At 40.0% G+C, this 22,400-nt stretch overlaps 1 protein-coding gene across 5 annotated transcripts in view; it reads left to right on the top strand.

Annotated features, from left to right (window-relative positions):
• LOC311142381 (E3 ubiquitin-protein ligase RNF128-like) overlaps window positions 1–20,703 on the top strand; it is a 52,680-nt gene extending 31,977 nt beyond the window's left edge. For 2 of the 5 annotated variants that reach the window (XM_084178032.1, XM_084178029.1), the window contains 4 exons: window positions 15,307–15,389; window positions 15,546–15,642; window positions 15,903–16,077; window positions 16,594–20,703. In XM_084178032.1, the coding sequence (XP_084034158.1) occupies window positions 15,307–15,389; window positions 15,546–15,642; window positions 15,903–16,077; window positions 16,594–16,682 (444 nt within the window). In that variant the 3' untranslated portion in view covers window positions 16,683–20,703. Of the gene's footprint in view, window positions 1–15,306; window positions 15,390–15,545; window positions 15,643–15,902; window positions 16,078–16,546 lie in introns of all 5 variants that reach the window. The other 3 variants (XM_084178030.1, XM_084178031.1, XM_084178033.1) reach the window with 3 other exon arrangements.
• The last annotated feature ends 1,697 nt before the right edge of the window (window positions 20,704–22,400 follow it).

Genomic DNA, 22,400 nt, shown 5'->3' with positions numbered 1-22,400 from the left:
TCTGTCATAGTTGACGTGTACCTATGATGAAAATTACAGGCCTCTCTCATCTTTTTAAGTGGGAGAACTTGCACAATTGGTGGCTGACTAAATACTTTTTTCCCCCCACTGTACATGCACATACATATGTATGACAGAGAAACACTCTCTCACACTGCACATGTTCACGCCATGATATGTGCGAGAACTACTTGCGGTGTGCATGTTTACGTGCACATGCATGTGCATACATGTACACACAAATGCTTGCACATCCCATGTAGTTCTCGCACATATCATGGTTGTGGCCCTTTAGTTTTTCCATGTCAGATTTTATTTGGAGAAAAGTCTTGGGAGGATAAACAGTGAATAAATTACCACGTTAAATAACATCTCTTATAAATACATGACACGTCCCTGGGCACCGCACACAGCACATCGGCGAAGTTGTTGACATAGTGGATGAGTCGCTGAATGTTCTCGTAGGACAGCACCTGTTTGCTGGCGAGATGACCACCTCACCTCTTCTTCCTTGGAGCCACACCATGTTCCTTGTAGAACTTTATTAATGCAGTCGGCTTATCTGTAGAAATTCTGAAACCAGAAAAGAAATGATTTAAAACATGCCTTTTAATATGTGCTGAAAGGCACAATGTATTCTCAGCTCTTTTATTTCTATTCATGATACCTACTAGTCATTCTTTCTTAAATACATCATGAACGTTTTGATACTGTTTCTGCCCCAATAATAACAAAAAACATAGTTGTATTACTCTTAAAGAAAACTTAAGCGTGTATGAACTTGAATGTTTCTCTGCAGATTTGATGGCTATCAAGGAAATATGATGTCCTCTGTATTTTGAGTTGACCGTTTCCTTGCAGAGGTTCATGGAACCAGCAATCTTGCCAATGAGCACCATGTTTTTCATCTGGAAAAATAAGACCAATAACAATATAAAGTACTTTAACTTTCAGTCATCGTCATAATCTATTCTAGCCAATACATTTTCAAATAATATCAACACACTTTCTATAACGCACAAACGACACATACCCTGCACTCATTGAAATGCATGTGAAAACACACAAACAGTACACACACACACTTTTACTAGTATTGTAAATGAGTCATGTTTGATATAAAGGTATGTGATATCATTATTGATGGCCATTTCATGCATTTATGTAACCTGTCAATAGGACAAATATAAGCACCCACCACACACACACACTGGTCCCATAAGTTACTGCAAATGTTTTATGGGCTACACATTCCCCACTTCTTTCTCTCATGCGCGCACGCACAGACACGTGCACACTCACTCACTTACACACACTCAGGTCCCATAAGTTACTAGCTACATAGCTAGCTAGGTTGCATGGGCTACACTTCTCCCTCGCTCTCTTTCTCCCATGCCACACATTCACACTCTCGCACACACACACTTGGCTTTAATACACCAGCTAGCTACTTAGTCTACTTGTGCCTCATCACACAAACATAGACACTGACAGATAGACAGACGCAGAAACACGCAGTGGTGTAAAGTACTTAAGTAAAAATACTTTAAAGTAAATTTTTTGGGGTATCTGTACATTACTATTGATATATTGGACAACTTTTACTTTTACTTCACTACATTCCTAAATAAAATAATGTACTTTTTACTCTATACGTTTTCCCTGACACCCAAAAGTACTTGTTACATTTTGAATGCTTAGCAGGTGTCACGATCGTTTACGGATGAGACGGACCAAGGCGCAGCGTGATAAGCGTACATATTTATTTATTACTGAACACACGACAAAAACAACAAACAAACGATACATGAAGTCCAAGGTAGACTAATAACATACCTATACGGAACAAGATCCCACACAGACTGGTGCCAAACAGCTGCCTAAGTATGGTCCCCAATCAGAGACAACGAGCTACAGCTGCCTCTGATTGGGAACCACCCTGGCCAACATAGATCTACACGATCTAGACACTCAACATAGAAAACTAAACATAGAAACTACACACCCTGGCTCAACATTTAAGAGTCCCCAGAGCCAGGGCGTGACAGCAGGACTGGAAATTGGTCCAATTCACGCATATATCAAGAGAACATCCCTGGTCATCCCTACTGCCTCTGATCTGGTGGACTCGCTAAACACACATGCTTCATTTGTAAATTATGTCTGAGTGTTGGAGTGTGCCCCTAGCTATCGGAAAGTAAAAAAACAAGAAAATGGTGCTGTCTGGTTTGCTTAATATAAGGAATTTTAAATGATTTATATTTAACTTTTGATACTTAAGTATATTTTGGCAAATACATTTACTTTCCATACTTAAGTATATTTAAAACCAAATACTTTTAGACTTTTACTCAATTAGTATTTTACTGGGTGACTTCACTTTTACCTTAATAGAAAATGACTCAAGGATCTTCACTTTTACTCAAGTATGACAATTGGGTATTTTTTCCACCACTGGAAACACACACACATTACTCACTCACAGCCAACTAAACTTGACTAATAGATGAATGGCAAGCACTTACTGTACCATTAATGAGTTGATTAATCTGGTCATGTCTCTTGACCATCTCCTTGGGGGTAAAAAGCAAATAGCAGGGCTTCTCTTCAGGTGAACTCGTTAGCCTTTAAAATTTCTGGTCCAGCATTTCTGACATTCCCCTTCGACTGACTGAAGCACCGTAATTGACAGATCCAACATTAACAGGTGGTCTTCCTCGGTTGCCACCTCAAGGGGCTCGGCCTCGACTTCGGTGAGCTCATCTGAGTTGGTGTCTGTGCTATCTGTGGTGTCTGCGCTATCTGTGGTGTCTGCAGAGTCGCTGATGGAGACGAACCTGCCACAACAAACCTGCCAAGAGAGGGCCGCCCACCAAAACTCACGGACCAGGCAATGGGGGCATTAATCAGAGAGGCAACAAAGAGACCAAAGATAACCCTGAAGGAGCTGCAAAGCTCCACAGCGGAGATTGGAGTATCTGTCCATAGGACCACTTTAAGCCGTACACTCCACAGAGCTGGGCTTTACGGAAGAGTGGCCAGAAAAAATCCATTGCTTAAAGAACAAAATAAGCAAACACATTTGGTGTTCGCCAAAAGGCATGTGGGAGACTCCCCAAACATATGGAAGAAGGTACTCTGGTCAGATGAGATTAAAATTGAGCTTTTTGGCCATCAAGGAAAACGCTATGTCTGGCCCAAACCCAACACCTCTCATCACCCGAGAACACCATCCCCACAGTAAAACATGGTGGTGGCAGCATCCTGCTGTGGGGATGTTTTTCATTGGCAGGGACTGGGAAACTGGTCAGAATTGAAGGAATGATGGATGGCGCTAAATACAGGGAAAATGTTGAGGGAAACCTGTTTCAGTCTTCCAGAGATTTGAGACTGGGACGGAAGTTCACCTTCCAGCAGGACAATGACCCTAAGCATACTGTTAAAGCAACACTTGAGTGGTTTAAGGGGAAACATTTAAATGTCTTGGAATGGCCTAGTCAAAGCCCAGACCTCAATACAATTGAGAATCTGTGGTATGACTTAAAGATTGCTGTACACCAGCGGAACCCATCCAACTTGAAGGAGCTGGAGCAGTTTTGTCTTGAAGAATGGGCAAAAATCCCAGTGGCTAGATGTGCCAAGCTTAGAGAGACATACCCCAAGAGACTTGCAGCTGTAATTGCTGCAAAAGGTGGCTCTACAATGTATTGACTTTAAGGGGGGGTGAACAGTTATGCACGCTCAAGTTTTCAGTTTTTTTGTCTTATTTCTTGTTTGTTTCAACCCAATATTTAGCATCTTCAAAGTGGTAGGCATGTTGTGTAAATCAAATGATACAAACCCCCAAAAAATCAATTTAAATTCCAGGTTGTAAGGCAACAAAATAGGAAAAATGCCAAGGGGGTGAATACTTTCGCAAGCCACTGTATGTATGATGGGTTTTTGACAGATCTGAAGAGCGAGAGAGGGACAGTGTAGCCTGAGGTACATTTTTTGTTTCCCTGCGGATGATACACTACAGTAGCTTTGATTGAGCAAACAGGAAACTCATCCGGTTGAATAGCCTATTGCAGCTTGATTCAAAATGTATAGCTAGCTAGTTTGTAATTAATTCATGATTTTGGAATAGTGGAGGGTTTTGATTGTGCAGGTAAGATGGTCCCCCGAAAGCCTGATGTGATGTGTTACAAGCTAGCATCCACCGAACTGATGTGAAAGTGCTCTGTTATGTTTCATCCTATGTTTATAAGATAAAAAACTATATTTATACTCAGAATTTGGCAATAAGACATACAGATCATGAAAGCAAAGACATTGTTTTGTTGAAACCAGATAAACCCCCCAAACAGCGATAAATCTAAATTGACAACACCATGTATATGCAAATTAGCCATAGCGATTTCTGACTATGATAGAGCGCGTCACATATAGCCTACAGTAACAAACTAATGAACAGGTTATGTTCTTTCAAATATTTTAATTTCGTATTCTAATGTTACCGAAGACCTTCATAAACACAACCAAATGACATTGTCACAAAGGGGGGTCCAACGAGGCCAGGCTTTTCTAGTTAAAATTGATTTATTAGACTGGCAGCTATTGGTACTCCTCGAGGCCTGGCTATTCTACTGTTAAATTTGCATACCGGAATTTTGACCGTCATGGCGTTGTGAGGATGAAATGCTCAAAGTTTTTGCATTTTATTATATTTATCTCAAAGTACTGCTAGAGTGTAAAATACACATATTTAGGATTTAGGTGGTTTCAAGGATTTTATTGAAATTAAAGTTATTGAAATTACAAAATTGAAAACAGTCAGATGGACCGTTTTGGCGGTTCTAGTGTCAATACTTTCAAGCAATAGTGGACCTAATTGATTCAAAATTGTTAAATAGACCTCAGGGGGAATACCATCCCATCCAGGTGATTTGCCTTTATTCATGCTATCCAATGCTCTTTTGAGTTCATTGAGAGATTTGGGCTCCCAGCGAGGTGGCTTCCTCTGTTGAGAGAAGAGTTTACAATCAGAAGTGTACAGTTCTTTATAGAAGTGGGAGAATCTTTGATTAATTTGGGTTATGATAGTAATTCCTGATTTACAATCAGAAGTGTACAGTTCTTTATAGAAGTGGGAGAATCTTTTATTAATTTGGGTTATGATAGTAATTCCCCTGTTTCAGATTCAATAGTTGCTGCAGGGCATTCGGAAAGTATTCAGACCCCTTGACTTTTTCCACATTTTGTTACGTTACAGCCTTATTCTAAAATGTATTAAATTGTTTTTTCCCCTCATCAATCTACACACAATACCCCATAATGACAAAGCAAAAACTGTTTTTTAGAAATGTTTGCAAATGTATTAAAAATACAAAACTGAAATATCACATTTACATAAGTATTCAGACCCTTTACTCAGTACTTTTTGAAGCACCTTTGGCAGAGATTACAGCCTTGAGTCTTCTTGGGTATGACACAACAAGCTTGGCACACCTGTATTTGGGGAGTTTCTCCCATTCTTCTCTGCAGATCCTCCCAAGCTCTGTCAGGTTGGATGGGGAGTGTCACTGCACAGCTATTTTCAGGTCTCTCCAGAGATGTTCGATCGGGTTCAAGTCCGGGCTCTGGCTGTGCCACTCAAGAACATTCAGCGACATTCAGAGAAGCCACTCCTACGTTGTCTTGGCTGTGTGTTTAGGGTCGTTGTCCTGTTGGAAGGTGAACCTTCGACCCAGTCTGAGGTCCTGAGAGCTCTGGAGCAGGTTTTCATCAAGGATTATCTGTACTTTGCTCCGTTCATCTTTCCCTCGATCCTGACTAGTCTCCCAGTCCCTGCTGCTGAAAAACATCCCCACAGCATGATGCTGCCATCACCATGCTTCACCGTAGGGATGGTGCAAGGTTTCCTCCAGACGTGACATTTGGGATTCAGGCAAAAGAGTTCAATCTTGGTTTCATCAGAACAGAGAATCTTGTATCTTATGGTCTGAGAGTCCTTTCGGTGCCTTTTGGCAAACTCCAAGTGGGCTGTCATGTGCCTTTTACTGAGGAGTGGCTTCTGTCTGACCACTCTACCATAAAGGCCTGATTGGTGGAGTGCTGCAAAGATGGTTGTCCTTCTGGAAGGTTCTCCCATCTCCACAGAGGAACTCTGGAGCTCTGTCAGAGTGACCATCGGGTTCTTGGTCACCTCCCTGACCAAGGCCCTTCTCACCCGATTGCTCAGTTTGCCGGGCGGCCAGCTCTAGGAAGAGTTTTGGTGGTTCCCAGCTTATTCCATTTAAGAATGATGGAGACAACTGTGTTCTTGGGGACCTTCAATGCTGCAGATTTTTTTTGGTACCCTTCCCCAGATATGTGCCTCGACACAATCCTGTCTCTGAGCTCTACGGACAATTCCTTCGACCTCATGGCTTGGTTTTTGCTCTGACATGCACTGTCAACTGTGGGTCCTTGTATAGACAGGTGTATGCCTTTCCAAGTCATGTCCAATCAATTGAATTTACCACAGGTGGACTCCAATCAAGTTGTAGAAACATCTCAAGGATGATCAATGGAAACAGGATGCACCTGAGCACAATTTCGAGTCTCGTAGCAAAGGGTCTGAATACTTATGTAAATAAGGTATTTCTGTTTTTTTTATTTTTAATACATTTGCAAAAACAATATAAACACTTGTTTTCATTTTGTCATTATGGGGTATGGTGTGTAGATTGAGGAAAACATTTAATGTAATCAATTTTTGAATAAGGCTGTAACATAACAAAATGTGGAAAAAGTCAAGGGGTCTGAATACTTTCCAAATGCACTGTACATCAGCTAATTGATCATTACTGCGTAGCTTGTTGGCCAGTAAATGACTTGGACAATTACCATGAAAGTAATGGTTGAGTCTAACTCGATGGATGTCAAATTCTGCTCTCTGTCTTGTCAATAAATGTAAGTTCTGTCTTGACTTGGAAAGAGGGCTAGCTACTTGGTCTGAAAAAAGTGTTTGTTGAGAAAGCTCTAACGCAGTTAACATTTCCAATTCTGATATTTTCTTTAATTGTGATTTATTCAACCCAAATGCAAATGCAGTTGCATTAGTTTTAGTAAAAACTTTGGTGGCATCCCATAGAATCCGGGGGTCACCGGCTGAATTTTTATTGATGATTATGAGTGTAGGTTTTTGTAGTAATGAAATGTTGAAACATCATCGTGTGGCTCTTTTATGAGATTCTGACATTTTAATTGGCAGTAGTTGGCGTGGGGATCGGACGAGCCCATATGTCAAATTTCTGTTTTCTTAGTTTTAGAAAATACAGGTGTAGATAATAATATAAAATCGATTTGGGAGCATGTTTTATGCCTTTTTGAGTAGAAAGCGTACTCATTTGCATTTGGATTATGTGCTCACCAGGCATCAATTACGTTTTGGTTGCGTGTGGATTGTAGTTAGTCTTATTAGATTTGTCCTGCATGTCCAAAATGGCATTCATTAGTAAAGGCCATTTTATTTCCTTTATGGATACATTTACTGAAAGTGATTCTGCCTTCTTGGTCTTCGCCTTTACCTAAGATGGTGATTTTGAGTTTATTATGTATCATTCACCTTTAGTTTTGTTTGGGGCTGATGAAAAAGCAGCCAGTTTGTACAAATGGGTCTGCATTCTATGTGCATGCTTATGGAGCAGGTGTGTTTCTTGGAGTATTGCTACATCAATATGGTTTCTTTATTTCTTTATTTATTAAAACATTTTTGGGGGTAGATCAGCTTTAATATTGCAGATAGATTGTAACTTCCATCAATGTAATTGTCTGCATCACTTCCAATCCCCCATATGTTTTTTCTTCTTCTCGCAAATATACAGTGGGGAGAACAACTATTTGATACACTGTCGATTTTGCAGGTTTTCCTACTTACAAAGCATGTAGAGGTCTGTAATTTTTATCATAGGTACACTTCAACTGTGAGAGACGGAATCTAAAACAAAAATCCAGAAAATCACATTGTATGATTTTTAAGTAATTAATTTCCATTTTATTGCATGACATAAGTATTTAATCACCTACCAACCAGTAAGAATTCCGGCTCTCACAGACCTGTTAGTTGTTCTTTAAGAAGCCCTCCTGTTCTCCACTCATTACCTGTATTAACTGCACCTGTTTGAACTCGTTACCTGTATAAAAGACACCTGTCCACACACTCAATCAAACAGACTCCAACCTCTCCACAATGGCCAAGACCAGAGAGCTGTGTAAGGACATCAGGGATAAAATTGTAGACTTGCACAAGGCTGGGATTGGCTACAGGACAATAGGCAAGCAGCTTGGTGAGAAGGCAACAACTGTTGGCGCAATTATTAGAAAATGGAAGAAGTTCAAGATGACGGTCAATCACCCTCGGTCTGGGGCTCCATGCAAGATCTCACCTTGTGGGGCATCAATGATCATGAGGAAGGTGAGGGATCAGCCCAGAACTACACGGCAGGACCTGGTCAATGACCTGAAGAGAGCTGGGAACACAGTCTCGAAGAAAACCATTAGTAACACACTACACCGTCATGGATTAAAATCCTGCAGCGCACGCAAGGTCCCCCTGCTCAAGCCAGCGCATGTCCAGGCCCGTCTGAAGTTTGCCAATGACCATCTGGATGATCCAGAGGAGGAATGGAAGAAGGTCATGTGGTCTGATGAGACAAAAATAGAGCTTTTTGGTCTAAACTCCACTCGCCGTGTTTGGAGTAAGAAGAAGGATGAGTACAACCCCAAGAACACCATCCCGACTGTGAAGCATGGAGGTGGAAAAATCATTATTTGGGGATGCTTTTCTGCAAAGGGGACAGGACGACTGCACCGTATTGAGGGGAGGATGGATGGGGCCATGTATCGCAAGATCTTGGCCATACAACCTCCTTCCCTCAGTAAGAGCATTGAAGATGGGTCGTGGCTGGTTCTTCCAGCATGACAACGACCCAAAACACACAGCCAGGGCAACTAAGGAGTGGCTCCGTAAGAAGCATCTCAAGGTCCTGGAGTGGCCTAGCCAGTCTCCAGACCTGAACCCAATAGAAAATCTTTGGAGGGAGCTGAAAGTCCGTATTGCCCAGCGACAGCCCCGAAACCTGAAGGATCTGGAGAAGGTCTGTATGGAGGAGTGGGTCAAAATCCCTGCTGCAGTGTGTGCTAACCTGGTCAAGACCTACAGGAAACGTATGATCTCTGTAACTGCAAACAAAGGTTTCTGTACCAAATATTAAGTTCTGCTTTTCTGATGTATCAAATACTTATGTCATGCAATAAAATGCAAATGAATTACTTAAAAATCATACAATGTGATTTTCTGGATTTTTGTTTTAGATTCCGTCTCTCACAGTTGAAGTGTACCTATGATAAAAAGTACAGACCTCTACATGCTTTGTAAGTAGGAAAACCTGCAAAATCAGCAGTGTATCAAATACTTGTTCTCCCCACTGTATATACATATATATTTCCCTTTATTACTTTCCAACCCCACCACGCCTTCCCTAATTGGAGTAAACTAGTGAACAACAACGCTTAGGCCTCTACTTCCAGCTTAAACATACTATATACATTTTATGGACACAGTCAATTTTACAATAATTCTATTTTGTTTTTACTCCTGAACTTCCTCTACGCTCAACTTCTCCAATCATTTTCATGATGTCCATTCGGTTTGCTTCTATATGTCATATCTTTCTTACTGTGCTCTTTCACAAAAGCTCTCAAACTATAACCTATATACTTATTATGGACACAGTATGCTTTACATTAGTTATCTTGTTGTTATTAGTTGTTGTTATTAGTCCCATCCTTCAGCTCCATTCAACACCTCCCATCTATCTCTTAACACCATCCATATTGGATTTCTATTTGCCATATCTTTTTCAACTGTACTGTGATGTTTCACATATGTTTTTTTGCTAGGATATCAAGACAGCTGGAATGTTTGATAGGACAATTTAGTCCTTTCAAATTCCAAGAGAGAATAGCTAGTGTTGCCATTGTTTTTCAGAAATGAATGTTATATTAATGATGTAATTGTTATATTTAGTGTTTGTAAGCACATGGATGTGTAACAACAATCAGGACCCACTGGGAAACTCACCCATTGTTCGTTCCCCACCCAGAAAATCCTCCTTGTAAACCATTCAACCCCCTTCCATAACCCCCACCCCTTCCCGGTTCCCCCGCCCTGCACTATACAGGGTTGCAGCATAACAGCGAATGGCAGCCTTACACATGAAGTCTCTTAAGCTGCAAAAATGTTTAGGTCTTAAGGTATTACAAAATAAATAAAGTAAAACAAGTAACCATTTTCAGACCTTTACAGTTTAATTAGCAGATTTGATGATTAGGGTGGGTAATGAAGATATACAGTATTTATAGAAGTGCAAGCCTAAACTGTCAAATAGGATACTGTAGCTCTTATCCAGAGCGACTTACAGATAGTGAGTGCATATATATATTACTTTTTTTCATACTGGCCCCCCGTGGGAATCGAACCCACAACCCTAGCGTTGCAAGCGCCATGCTCTACCAACTGATGGTAAACATATTATTAGCAATATGGTTTATATTACCTTAAACACAAATTTGCCCTCCATTTTTATTAAGCGTTTAAGTGCTCCATACTTCAGTGCCTTCAGAAAGTATTCATACCCCTTGACTGATTCCACATTTTGTTGTGTTACAGCCTGAATTCAAAATGGATTAGATATATATTTTTCTCACCCATCTACACACAATATCCCATAATGACAAAGTGAAAACATGTTTTTAGAAATGTTTGCTAATTTATTTTAAAATGAAATACAGAAATATCTAATTTACATACGTATTCACACCCCTGGGTCAATACATGTTAGAATCACCTTTGGCAGTGATTTCAGATGTGAGTCTTACTGGGTAAGTCTCTAAGAGCTTTCCACACCTGGATTGTGTAACATTTGCCCATTTATTATTTTCAAAATTCTTCAAGCTCTGTCAAATTGTCATTGCTAGACAAACATTTTCAGGTCTTGCCATAGATTTTCAAGTAGATTTAAGTCAAAACTGTCACTCGGCCACTCACAAACATTCACGGTCTTCTTGCTAAGCAACTCCAGTGTAGATTTGGCCTTGTGTTTTAGGTTATTGTCCTGCTGAAAGGTCAATTAATCTCCCAGTGTCTGGTGGAAAGCAGACTGAACCAGCTTTTCCTCTATGATTTTGCCTGTGCTTAACTCCATTCCGTTTATTTTTATCCTGAAAAACTCCCCAGTCCTTAACAATTACAAGCATACCCATAACATGATGCAGCCACCACTGTGCTTTAAAATATGGAGAGTTGTACTCAGTAATGTGTTGTGTTGGATTTGCCCCAAACATAACACTTTGTATTCAGGACAAAAAGTTAATTGCTTTGCCAATTTTTTTGCAGTGTTACTTCAGTGCCTTGTTGCAAACAGGATGCATGTTTTGGAATGTTTTTATTCTGTACAGCACGTGTCAATCACAAGGCCTGCGCAATGATTTCGGTTGTCAATTCATTTTGGCCCATTCCATACTGCCCCCGATGCGCTGCACAACAATTCACAGCAAGCACTGCCAACGTGCTGCACGCCAAACGGCAGTGCATTGCCACACACACACCCCTCCTCCCAGACCCAGACCCACACACACACCCTCACACGAGCCAGCCAGTGCACTGTATCATATCATCGCTAATGCCACTGACCGAAAGTTTAAAGGTGTTGTAGGCTAAATGTCCATGCCAAGTTTCAGTTCTAATGGGTCATTGGTTTAGCCTACAGAAAATGTCATCTTGATTGTCAAAAAGTTGTAAGATAAAGGATTCACACACAGGTATACATTACTACTAAAGGACAATAGGACACACAAGCGAGTAGAAATTAGTCAACAGTTGAGTCATCTACTTTATGAAATTACAGCCTGGTGCGCTCGCATCAGTGAATTCAATGTCAATTGCGCTGCTTTCCTGTGTCTCGTTTACAGCGTGCAGCGGAGGGAAAGTGTACAGACACATGCCACAGTCCTAGCTAGGCTACTAAAATGTTGCAGTATGACTTCGGTTTTTAAAGCTTGACAATGAATAACCAAAAAACTAAACGTGCAACAAAACACCATGCAAATCCATGCAGTGCAAAACATTTTTTAAACATGTTTTACGTTTAAATGTTACAACAACCTAGCTACGTATTTGTTATTTGGAGTTATTAAATACTTTAATTAGGGTCGCAGCATATTATGCACATCTGCAAGCATAGTAGCAAAGGCTGGACAAATATTATTTATATATTTTGTTTTAATATGTTCATAAGTAGACATAAAGGGCCATATCTTTTCAAATAAAAGAATGGCCAGTTTGGGTCGCAGTTGTATGCATGTTTATTTGTCTGGCCTGCAAATTCGTTGTTCTTTCAATATGGGCCGTGCGCTGATTGAGTTTGACACCCCTGTTGTACAGGCTTCTTTCTTTTCACTCTGTCAATTAGGTTAGTATTGTGGAGTAACTACAATGTTGTTGATCCATCTTCAGTTTTCTCCTATTATAGCCATTAAACTCTGTAACTGTTTTAAAGCCACCATTGGCCAATGGTGAAATCCCTGAGCAGCTTCCTTCCTCACCGGCAACTGACTTAGGAAGGACGCCTATATCATTGTAGTGACTGGGTGTATTGATACACCATCCAAAGTGTAATTAATAACTTCACCATGCTCAAAGGGATATTCCTATCTACCAATAGGTGCCCTTCTTTGCGAGGCATTGGAAAACCTACCTGGTCTTTGTGGTTGAATCTGTGTTTGAAATTCCCTGCTCAACTGAGATAACAGATAATTGTATGTGTGGGGTACAGAGATGAGGTAGTCATAAAAAAATATGTTAAACACTATTATTGCACACAGAGTGAGTCCATGCAACTGATTACGTGACTTGTTAAGCAAATTTCTTGGAGATGAAATATATTTTACATGTTGTCAACAATCTAAGCCAACCCTGTCTGTTTTGCCCCATAGTTGCACACACGTCGGTTTTGTTGCTTAACAACCAACACGTCTATGGGGAACTGACTGTCTGTTTTTCCCCAGAAACCATGGTAATTAGTATCAAATTTTCCGTTCCTGAAAAATTCACACATAGTGGTTGCCTAGGACCACAGGCTCTTATGAAGACTACCTGTATGTATGCTAGGGATGTGACGAATGGAAACATTTTCTTAACGTTTAAACTGCCTTTTTTTTTATCGGTTTTCCGTTAAAACTATAAGAAATTTCCATGTGAATTCACAATGCAGAATATGGTTCTATTGCGTATGGTGGTCCTATTGCGTATGACCGCTAGGGGGAAAGGAAGTTCTATCTACCGCAGTCATAGGCTGAATCTCAACCTAACACTTGGCCCCACTCGAGTCTGCCGGTGCTTTGGCCAAAATGAGCATTGAGACGATGCGCACTCGACGTCCCAACTGCCACTTATCAATATTCCAAAATTGTCTCCCGCGACTGGCCTTGTGCATGACTCGCTCGCTATAAAATACGGGCACTGGGGCAAACACAGACGTGTACTCTGACAGACAGTGAGAAAGTTGTAAAAACAAAATGACATCTCTCTACTACTACTACCTACCATTCAAGGGTTTTTCTTTATTTTTTTTATTATTTTCTATATTGTAGAATAATAGTGAAGACATCAACTATGAAATAACACATATGAAATCAGCTAGCTTGCTAAGGATGATGGGCACTGCACAGATAAACAGTGTGTAGCTTGTCTCTAGTGATCGGGGAAAAAATAGATAGTTACATATCGCAATATGTTTTGACAATTTTATCGATATAATTTATTTGCTACTTGGCTGTACCTGCGCCAAAACTCCAGAATTTTTCATCCTATAGCTTGTTCTCCATCTTCTTATTAAATAGTGAGACAACATATTTTCAAACTTTTATTTCCCTGACAGATAACTTGTTTTCTCATGCTCTCTCTTGTTTCTCTGCAGCAGAGTCATAGGCTGAATCTCAACCTAACACTTGGCCCCACTCGAGTCTGCAAGTGCTTTGGCCAAAATGAGCATTGAGACGATGCGCACTCGACGTCCCAACTTATCAATATTCCAAAATTGTCTCCTGCAACAAAACCGCACTATCGAATTGCAATACATATAGAATCGTGAGAATCACAATACATATCGTATCGGCAAATAAGTATTGTGATATTGAATCGTGAAGTCCCTGGCAATTCCCAGCCCTTCTTGCATCTTATTTACGCTAGTTTGACAGCTTGCTGATGAAGTTGTAGACATGTTCCTAGCAGCCAGTCCATACTTCAGTATGTTTCCAAAGCACCAATCGCTACGTTGTAATGTTGGGTCAGCTAAAAGCACAGTGCAGCAGCAGACTCGATGCTGTACTGACTTGGGGCAGAGCAGGCTGTTTGCTGCTTTCGCTTGCCTTTCTCAGCCATTTTTCTCAGCCAACGTTAGAGCATTGTTGCGTTAGGTATTTTGTATTTTTCCCTTTCTGATAATGATTGCGACCTGTTAGTGGTAGTTCTGTAATAACTGCACTGTGATTTTAATTTTGTCCCAAAAAAATTAAAAAAATTGGTTAGGGATTTTTTTTCTTAATGTTAACATCCCAATTTCGTTTAAACATTTGAACGTTTAGACTTGTCACGATATCAACATTTTACAAACAATACGATACCAGGCCAAGTATCACGATACCAAGTAGTATCGCGATACCACGGTGGAAAAAAATCAGGTGCCTAGCATCCTGTTCGCCCCGTCCCCCGGACGCTTGTTCACGTTTTCTAAACATTCTCCAAAAACCTGTCACTGAAATTCACACTTCTGCAGAGGCCGTATCACTGTAAATGCTGCACGGCCAATGCAGATGCCGATTGACCATGCAGTGCCTTTGAGGGCTGGTAGGGGATGCAGCTGGCTGATACACTGCCACAAGTGATATGCGCATGAATGTAAAGTGGATATTATTGGACCTGTGCATACAAGAGACTAGTGGCTGTTGCTTAAATTCACCTGAATTTATTAACAAAACTGACTTTAAACATTTTATAACAGGTGCCAACAGGTTCTTTAGATCGGTAGGGCTGAAAATGTCGGTAGAATCATATGAAACTGTACTACGGTATTCTAAAATGTTGTTATCGTAAGTATCATGGTGTTTTGGTACCGTGATATTACCGTGGTACCGGTATACCGTGCAACAATAGTTTTAAACGTTCACACCCCCAATGTATGCTCAGTGCCACTACAATGTATTTTTAAACCTGTCTTTCAGGAGACTGGGCCTGATGCTGACACCTGTGCAGTGTGTATTGACGCTTACAAGTCTGGCGACGTGCTGACCATGCTCACCTGCAAGTATGTACCAAACTACAGCGGCTTTTAGCTTGTTTAATTAATTGTTTAATATTGACAAATGGAGTAGAGTAGGCCTACCCGGTCTGCTATTCCAACTGCCTTCATTTTGTGATTGTCATCATTATTCTTATTTGTTTCTTTTGTTTAACTTTCCAGTCATTTCTTCCATAAGACCTGCATTGAGCCCTGGCTATTGGAGCACAGGACCTGCCCCATGTGTAAATGTGACATCCTCATGGCCTTGGGAGTAGAGGTAGGCAACTGCACCTTGCAGCATGACCCAGTACTTTGAAATAAACTTTGACTGTCATTCACTGAAGTTCTTGATTAAAGACTGTTTTAGATTAAACATAGTATTTACACTGCTAGTGGTTATTGTTTAAGAAGAATAGGCAAACATGCTAGATTGCTGTTCTCAAGGGTTGCAAGTTGAAACCTGTAGTGGGACCTGAAATGGCTTTGTTTTTAAGAAAGTGATGATATTCATCTATCCAACTCAATCCCCCTGAGCAGCAGCCGGAGGTGGACCAGCCCAGTCATCAGTTGACCATGCAGCCAAACACAAGGTCCTACCCCAGGGTCCCAGTCTCAGAGGACACCCGGAGTGAGACAGCCTCCTCAGGCTATGCCTCTGTACAGGGTACAGAGGAGCCCAGCAGCCCAGCAGAAGAGACACACATGTATGAGAGTAAGACACACAAAATAGTTTTTGATAGCTTTTTCACATCATAAGCGTTGTCTATAGAGATAAGGGGGAGTCATTTTGTTCAGTTGGTAGTGGTACCTCTGTGTGGGTTCTTTGGAAGATGCTGGCTTTCACGTTAGCTCGATAATATGTCCTGAAGCCCTTGCTCAAGACATACCGTGTGAATTTTGCCACTCATATTTGAATTATAGTGGTTAGATATTCCCATTAATGAATTTTTCTAATACTATTTTTGTTTAGTTAGTTTGATTGCTTCAAGTAGATATCAACAAGTCCACTACAAAGTCTATCCCTGATCAAACAACTAGTATTGTTGTTACTGTCTGGGGTTAAAGTGCCTCCTTTCCGTCTCCCTCATCTCTATTTAGCTTGCCTATCCATTGACATCTGTATGAGTGATTGTGCCAAAGTAAATATTGACCAGCAGGCTGGTTTTTGTACTGTTTTCTAGCAGCACATGTGGGGCTTGACTGACTGGTAATGATGTTCCTGTTGCAGCGTTGGGGCGCCATCCTGGCCCAGGGTCAATCCAGGTGGACATCGTCCAGCCCCATTATGACAACCTTGCCTTTGAGGGCAACTCATGAAACCAACGGGAACCCTTGATATGAAAAGCATGCTCACTCCAAGCACTGGAGCTTGGCTAATGGGACTTGCGCCACAATCAATTACATTCGAATATGTTGTTTCCTGTGGTCATAAAGCAAGGGAAACCAGGAATGTGGGTCTGAGATTATTCATAGGAAAAGAGGGCTCGACTTATATATGCATATCATTTTAACATGAAATTAATGAGGCAATCCTTCGATGCACTACTACTGTCTGAGTTTGGAAATGATACTGTCTAGTTTCATTCTGATCTGAATTTAATTGTACTTTTAATAATATAATTTATTTGATTAAGTTTCTTGAGGTTTAATTACTTCAGTCAATGTATCACTTGATCAGTTACTTATTTTAAATTGTTTTTATATGCTAATTTAACACCCACAGGTTATTGGGATTAGACTACTGTCCTTTAATGGGGTTTTATAGGAAACGGTTCTCATGACAACAGAAGTTCTAGAGGCGATATGCAAATTCAGTTTGAAAGACCCTTCGATTTCGAAACGTACAATAATGCAGTAGTTAGTGTATTAGTATAAGTAGGGTTGCAAAAATCCGGAAACTTTCCCAAAATCCCCAGGTTTTCCAGAAATCCTGGTTGGAGGATGCCGGGTTTTGTGGAAAACCAGGGTATTTGGTGAAAGTTACTGGATTTTTGCAACCCTAAGTATGTCATTTTCTGATAAGGTTTGCTGCTTTACAAATTTTCTGATAGTATTTGTTGCATGGCAAATTATTTTTACACTGCTATTACAAATTATTTTTACACTGCTATTACAAATTATTTTTACACTGCTATTCAAAGCTCAGTTGTACTTCTGGTATGTGTCTTCTAAACATTGATTTTATTTAAAGTAACTGTCCAGTGTTTCCCGATTTCTATCAAATATGACCTATAATTAATTACAATATAGGTTAAATATTTTTCCTTCCAAAATGTAATCAACAATCTTTTTTAAAAAGTTTAAGGGTACAAGACTGTAAATATCTGGCTGTGTTGGCAAAATCACTACATATCCCATTAAGCCAAGCTGGGAGAAGCTGGCCGTTGTCACAGTTCCAAGACCAGTCAGAAACGTCCAGCTAACCCTATGCCAATGAGGCTGGTGAATCTCAAAACTGAACTTGGATCTGCGTTAAGTAGCAACGATATCCTTCACCACCGTCGTCTTACGACAGATATCTCGAACCAGTCAAGACTATTTAACAAAACAATAAAACATATCATTTTTACATTTCTATCCAGCAAATGTCTGAGTTACATAATTGTTTAACTAGCAAAGGAGTCTTGAAGTGGAGGGTGCAGTATTAATGAAGTTTGGCAATGAGGACAAAAACTAGCATAGTTCAGCTAGCCAGCTAGTTTAGCCAGGGAAAACCGGGGAAAACAAGCTCGGGCCTAGTGCGCACATGTGCACTAGGCTAATTCGGGAAACAGATTGTCGTTTTTATGTCCTGATATCAGGAGCTGGCGGCAAAGTTTGACTAAACAATTCAGAGACTGAAATTAATACGTCAGATGACTTATATTTAAGGAAAGCGAATCGATATACAATCCCGAAATCAACTGTAACTGTCAATAGTGAAACAAAGCTTAAAACAATGTTTGAGTGAACCCTGAATACAGTAAATTAATGGCGAAGTCTCTTCCGGACACATTAGGCGACGACTCCTCACCACTATACCGGTCATAAAAAATATTAATCAGAGTAGACCGCTGATTGGCCAGCTCATCCTCTACAAGGAAATGGCAAGCATTTTGTAAATGGTCTTTGAGATACAAGTTTGAGGCAGAGTTTTTGATGTGTTTTTTTCTCCAATTTATGCTTTGGCCACATACGAGTATAGGATGAGTCAACAACATTATTTAGGTATGAGTTAACAGAATATGAACTTTTAAAAGTGTGATTTTCACTGGACAGTTACTTTAAATCATAAGCATAGAATGTTAATGTCTCTCGATCAATCCTCAGTTTTCCTCGCCAAGCAGAGGAGAGCATAAGATTGAGGAACATTCCAGGTTCTAAATATAGATTTTCGTGTCTCATTGGATGCGTTTAGACAGGCAGCCCAATTCTGATATTTATTTCACTAATTGGTCTTTTGACAAATCAGATCAGCTCTGAAAAAGACCTGATGTGAAAAGATCTGATGTGATTGGTCAAAAGACCAATTAGTGGAAAAAATATCAGAAGTGGGCTGCCTGTCTAAACGCACCCATTGTTGCTAATTGATTGTACATGTACATTTGGTTTAGCACTTGTTTATTTATTAAGGTAAATCCCAAAATGAGGGACTGCCTCCACCTACTGTATGCTTGTGACATTACTATTTCTTACATGCTCTGCCCCACCCCTCTGCCCATTGCTTCATGATCTGTAGCTACATGTCTCTTCTTTTTTTTCTTGTCTGTTATGAGGTTGATGCATGTTAGGTATTTTTAAACTTGGAAATACTGAGTCCTTCACGGTATGGCAGTAAGAGTTTCTCTTTGAACCCCCTGGCTTCATGCAAATATTAAAAAATGTGTTAGAGTAACTACCTGTGCTTTTTGGGTTTGTGCCTTTAAATGATTCACCTGTGCAATATATAATTCCATGCCATCCTACTTTAATAGGGAAATGCTACGATTTCACTGTATTTTCAACTAGATTGTGCAAGCACTTTACGTGAATGAACTCATTACACTTTCAATACATGTATCACTGTTTTTTTTTTTTACCTAGTTCAGCCTTTCCAGAGTAAATGTCTATTATAGGATTTTGCTTAAATAAGGGACAAAGGGTATTCTATATTTTCTTTTACTCAGTTACAGTGCCTTCAGAAAGTATTCATACCCCTTTACATATTCCACATTTTGTTGTTACAGCCTGAATTCTAAATGGATGATATGTATTTTTTTCCTAACCATCTACACCCAATACCATGATGACAAAGTGAAATCATGTTTTTAGAAATGTATGCACATTTATTGAAAATGAAATACAGAAATATCTCATTTACATAAGTATTCACACCCCTGAGTCAGTACATGTTAGAATCACCTTTGGCAGCGATTACAGCTGTGAGTCTTTCTGGGTAAGTCTCTAAAAGCTTTGCACACCTGGATTGTAGAATATTTGCACATTATTCTTAAAGAAATTATTCGAGCGCCGTCAAGTTTGTTGTTGATCATTACTAGACAGCCATAGGTTTTCAAGACTATTTAAGTCAAAACTGTAACTAGGCCACTCAGAAATGTTCAATGTTGTCTTGGTAAGCAACTCCAGTGTATATTTGGCTTTGTGTTTTAGGTTATTGTCCTGCTCAAAGGTGAATATGTCTCCCAGTGTCTGTTGAAAAGCAGACTGGACCAGGTTTACCTCTACGATTTTGCCTGTGCTTAGCTTTATTTAGTTTATTTTTATCCTAAAAAAACTCCCTAGTTCTTGCTGATGACAAGCATACCCATAACATGATGCATCCACCACCATGCTTGAAAATATGAAGAGTGGTACTCAGTGATGTATTAGATTTGCCCCAAACATAATGCTTTGTATTCAGGACATAAAGTACATTTCTTTGCCACATTTTCTGCAGTTTTACTTTAGTGCCTTATTGCAAACAGGATGCATGTTTTGAAATATTTGTATTCTTTACAAACTGGAGTAACTACGATGATGTTGATCCATCCTCAGTTTTCTCCTATCACAGCCATTAAACTCTGTAACTGTTTTAAAATCACCATTGGCCTCATGGTGAAATCCCTGAGCGGTTTCCTTCCTCTCTGGCAACTGAGTTAGGAAGGACGCATGTATCTTTCTAGTGACTGGGTACCGTGAATACTTCGGGATTGTGAATACTTTCTGAATGCACTGTATGTAGGAAATGTGATAACTGGTATATATTCATAAAATACTTTCAGAATATCGTAAATACATTTTCATTTGATCAAAATATTGATTGCTTTTTGCTAATTTGTTCATTTTGTGTGTATATGGATTAAAAGCGTTCTGATCTTCATTCACTAGTGACACAATTATTTGGCAGAAAAGGCCATGCTCACCTCTGCTGGAATTGAGAGAGAGACGTTTGGCAAATAGGCAGAGCAGGGAAGGCTAATCACATTTGATTGGTATTCGCTGTAGGCTGCTCTGAACACAACCTTGTAAAGAACCTATAATTAAGTTAAATGCATGCAAAAACAAGGCAACAGTAAACATGTCATCCCCTATGAATGATTCAGTGCCCCCCTTGGGCCAAACAGTGTAATTTTGTAAATGATGGATCGCTAAGGCAAGATGCATCAGTCACCCAAGTTTTGTCAAAATCTGGCCAGTGGTGTCTGAGATCACGTTGGTTAGCTAGACTCTAATCCCTGAGGATGTTTACCAAATTTCAGCACTGTTGAGTCGAACAGATCGAGATATAAACATGTGCCCGTAATAGTGCCACCGTGTGGTCGATATGAATGTTCTTGCCAAACTGTTACAATACGAATATCCTTGACAAATTTATATGCATTTGTGCCAGACCACGCCCATGTGCATGTTTATTGGTTACGTTGTTTTAGGTAAATATTGCATTGAGAGACCTTTGTCCATAGATGCCACATATCAAGTTTCGTGCAGATCTGGCATAGAGCTCCCCAGCTTGTAGTCCTAAAACCCTGAAATTAGTTAAGCTACCTCAGCTTCCTTCAGCCATCCCTTTGTGAAAAATGAATGGGGAAAGAATAGGGTTTTGGAATAAACACTGAAAATAAGGTCTGAGGTTAACCCAGGCTTAGGTGATTTTATACGTTTTGTTCTATGAGATAATAGCAGTCAGTTAACATGACCTTATGAATTCACAAAAAAGTGACAGATGATTAAGATTATCTCATAGAACAAAACGTATAATATCTCTTAAACCATGTGTTTACCACAGACCGTATTTTCGGCGTTTATCCAAAAACCCTACAAAAACGCCATTAATTTTCCTCATATGCTGTGTCCAACGAACGAACCATGGCGGAATTAGTGCCTACAAAAAGACGCCATTACTATTTCTCTCGATTCGGTGCCAGAAGAGTAGCGTCACAGATCGAACAATGAGCCAGATATTTCACCGGGTGTATAAATGTGAAAGTTGGCTTTTCCACTCACTACGAAATTTGGTGATGAGAGGAAGCCCAGTGGCCGGCAAGTGGGAGAAGATGGAGCGAGATGGATTTTGGCCGACATTCTGCTAATTTTCTCATCGATGAAAAATTTTACCACCATAAAGTTTTCTGTTTCCCAAACTAAAATCTGTAACAAACATAGTGGACTGAGTTTTGTAGACTTTACCCTTTGCCAAAGTCTTTTAAAAATAGCGTTAAGAAGGAGTGCAAGGGCGAATTGAATTGTTGCACACTTCACAGAGCAGGCGTTCCCTGACGGAAATATGCAAATAAATTATAGAACGCACCAATAGGATCTCACTAGCTCGTAGTTGGCTCTGCCCACCTCCTTGTTTGTTCTGCCCCCTATGATTCATTTGTTCCATTGGAAACGACAGGCTCTGGTCTATCTTGGGTTAGTTATACAAATCTTTTAAGTGTTTCACAAAATTCATAATGACGAAAAATCCATCATTGTCTTCCTTATCGATCCCTGAGACAAACGTATTCCTTGTGAGGACTGAGGAGCGGCACCTATGTAGACTACCGAATTTCATGACTTTAAGTGGGTGAGGGG

The sequence above is a fragment of the Coregonus lavaretus genome (genome assembly GCF_964263955.1).
Source record: "Coregonus lavaretus genome assembly, chromosome: 15".
Lineage (NCBI taxonomy): Eukaryota > Metazoa > Chordata > Actinopteri > Salmoniformes > Salmonidae > Coregonus > Coregonus lavaretus.
Note: the sequence above shows the minus strand (reverse complement) of the source record. Positions and strands in the feature narration are given on the sequence as shown.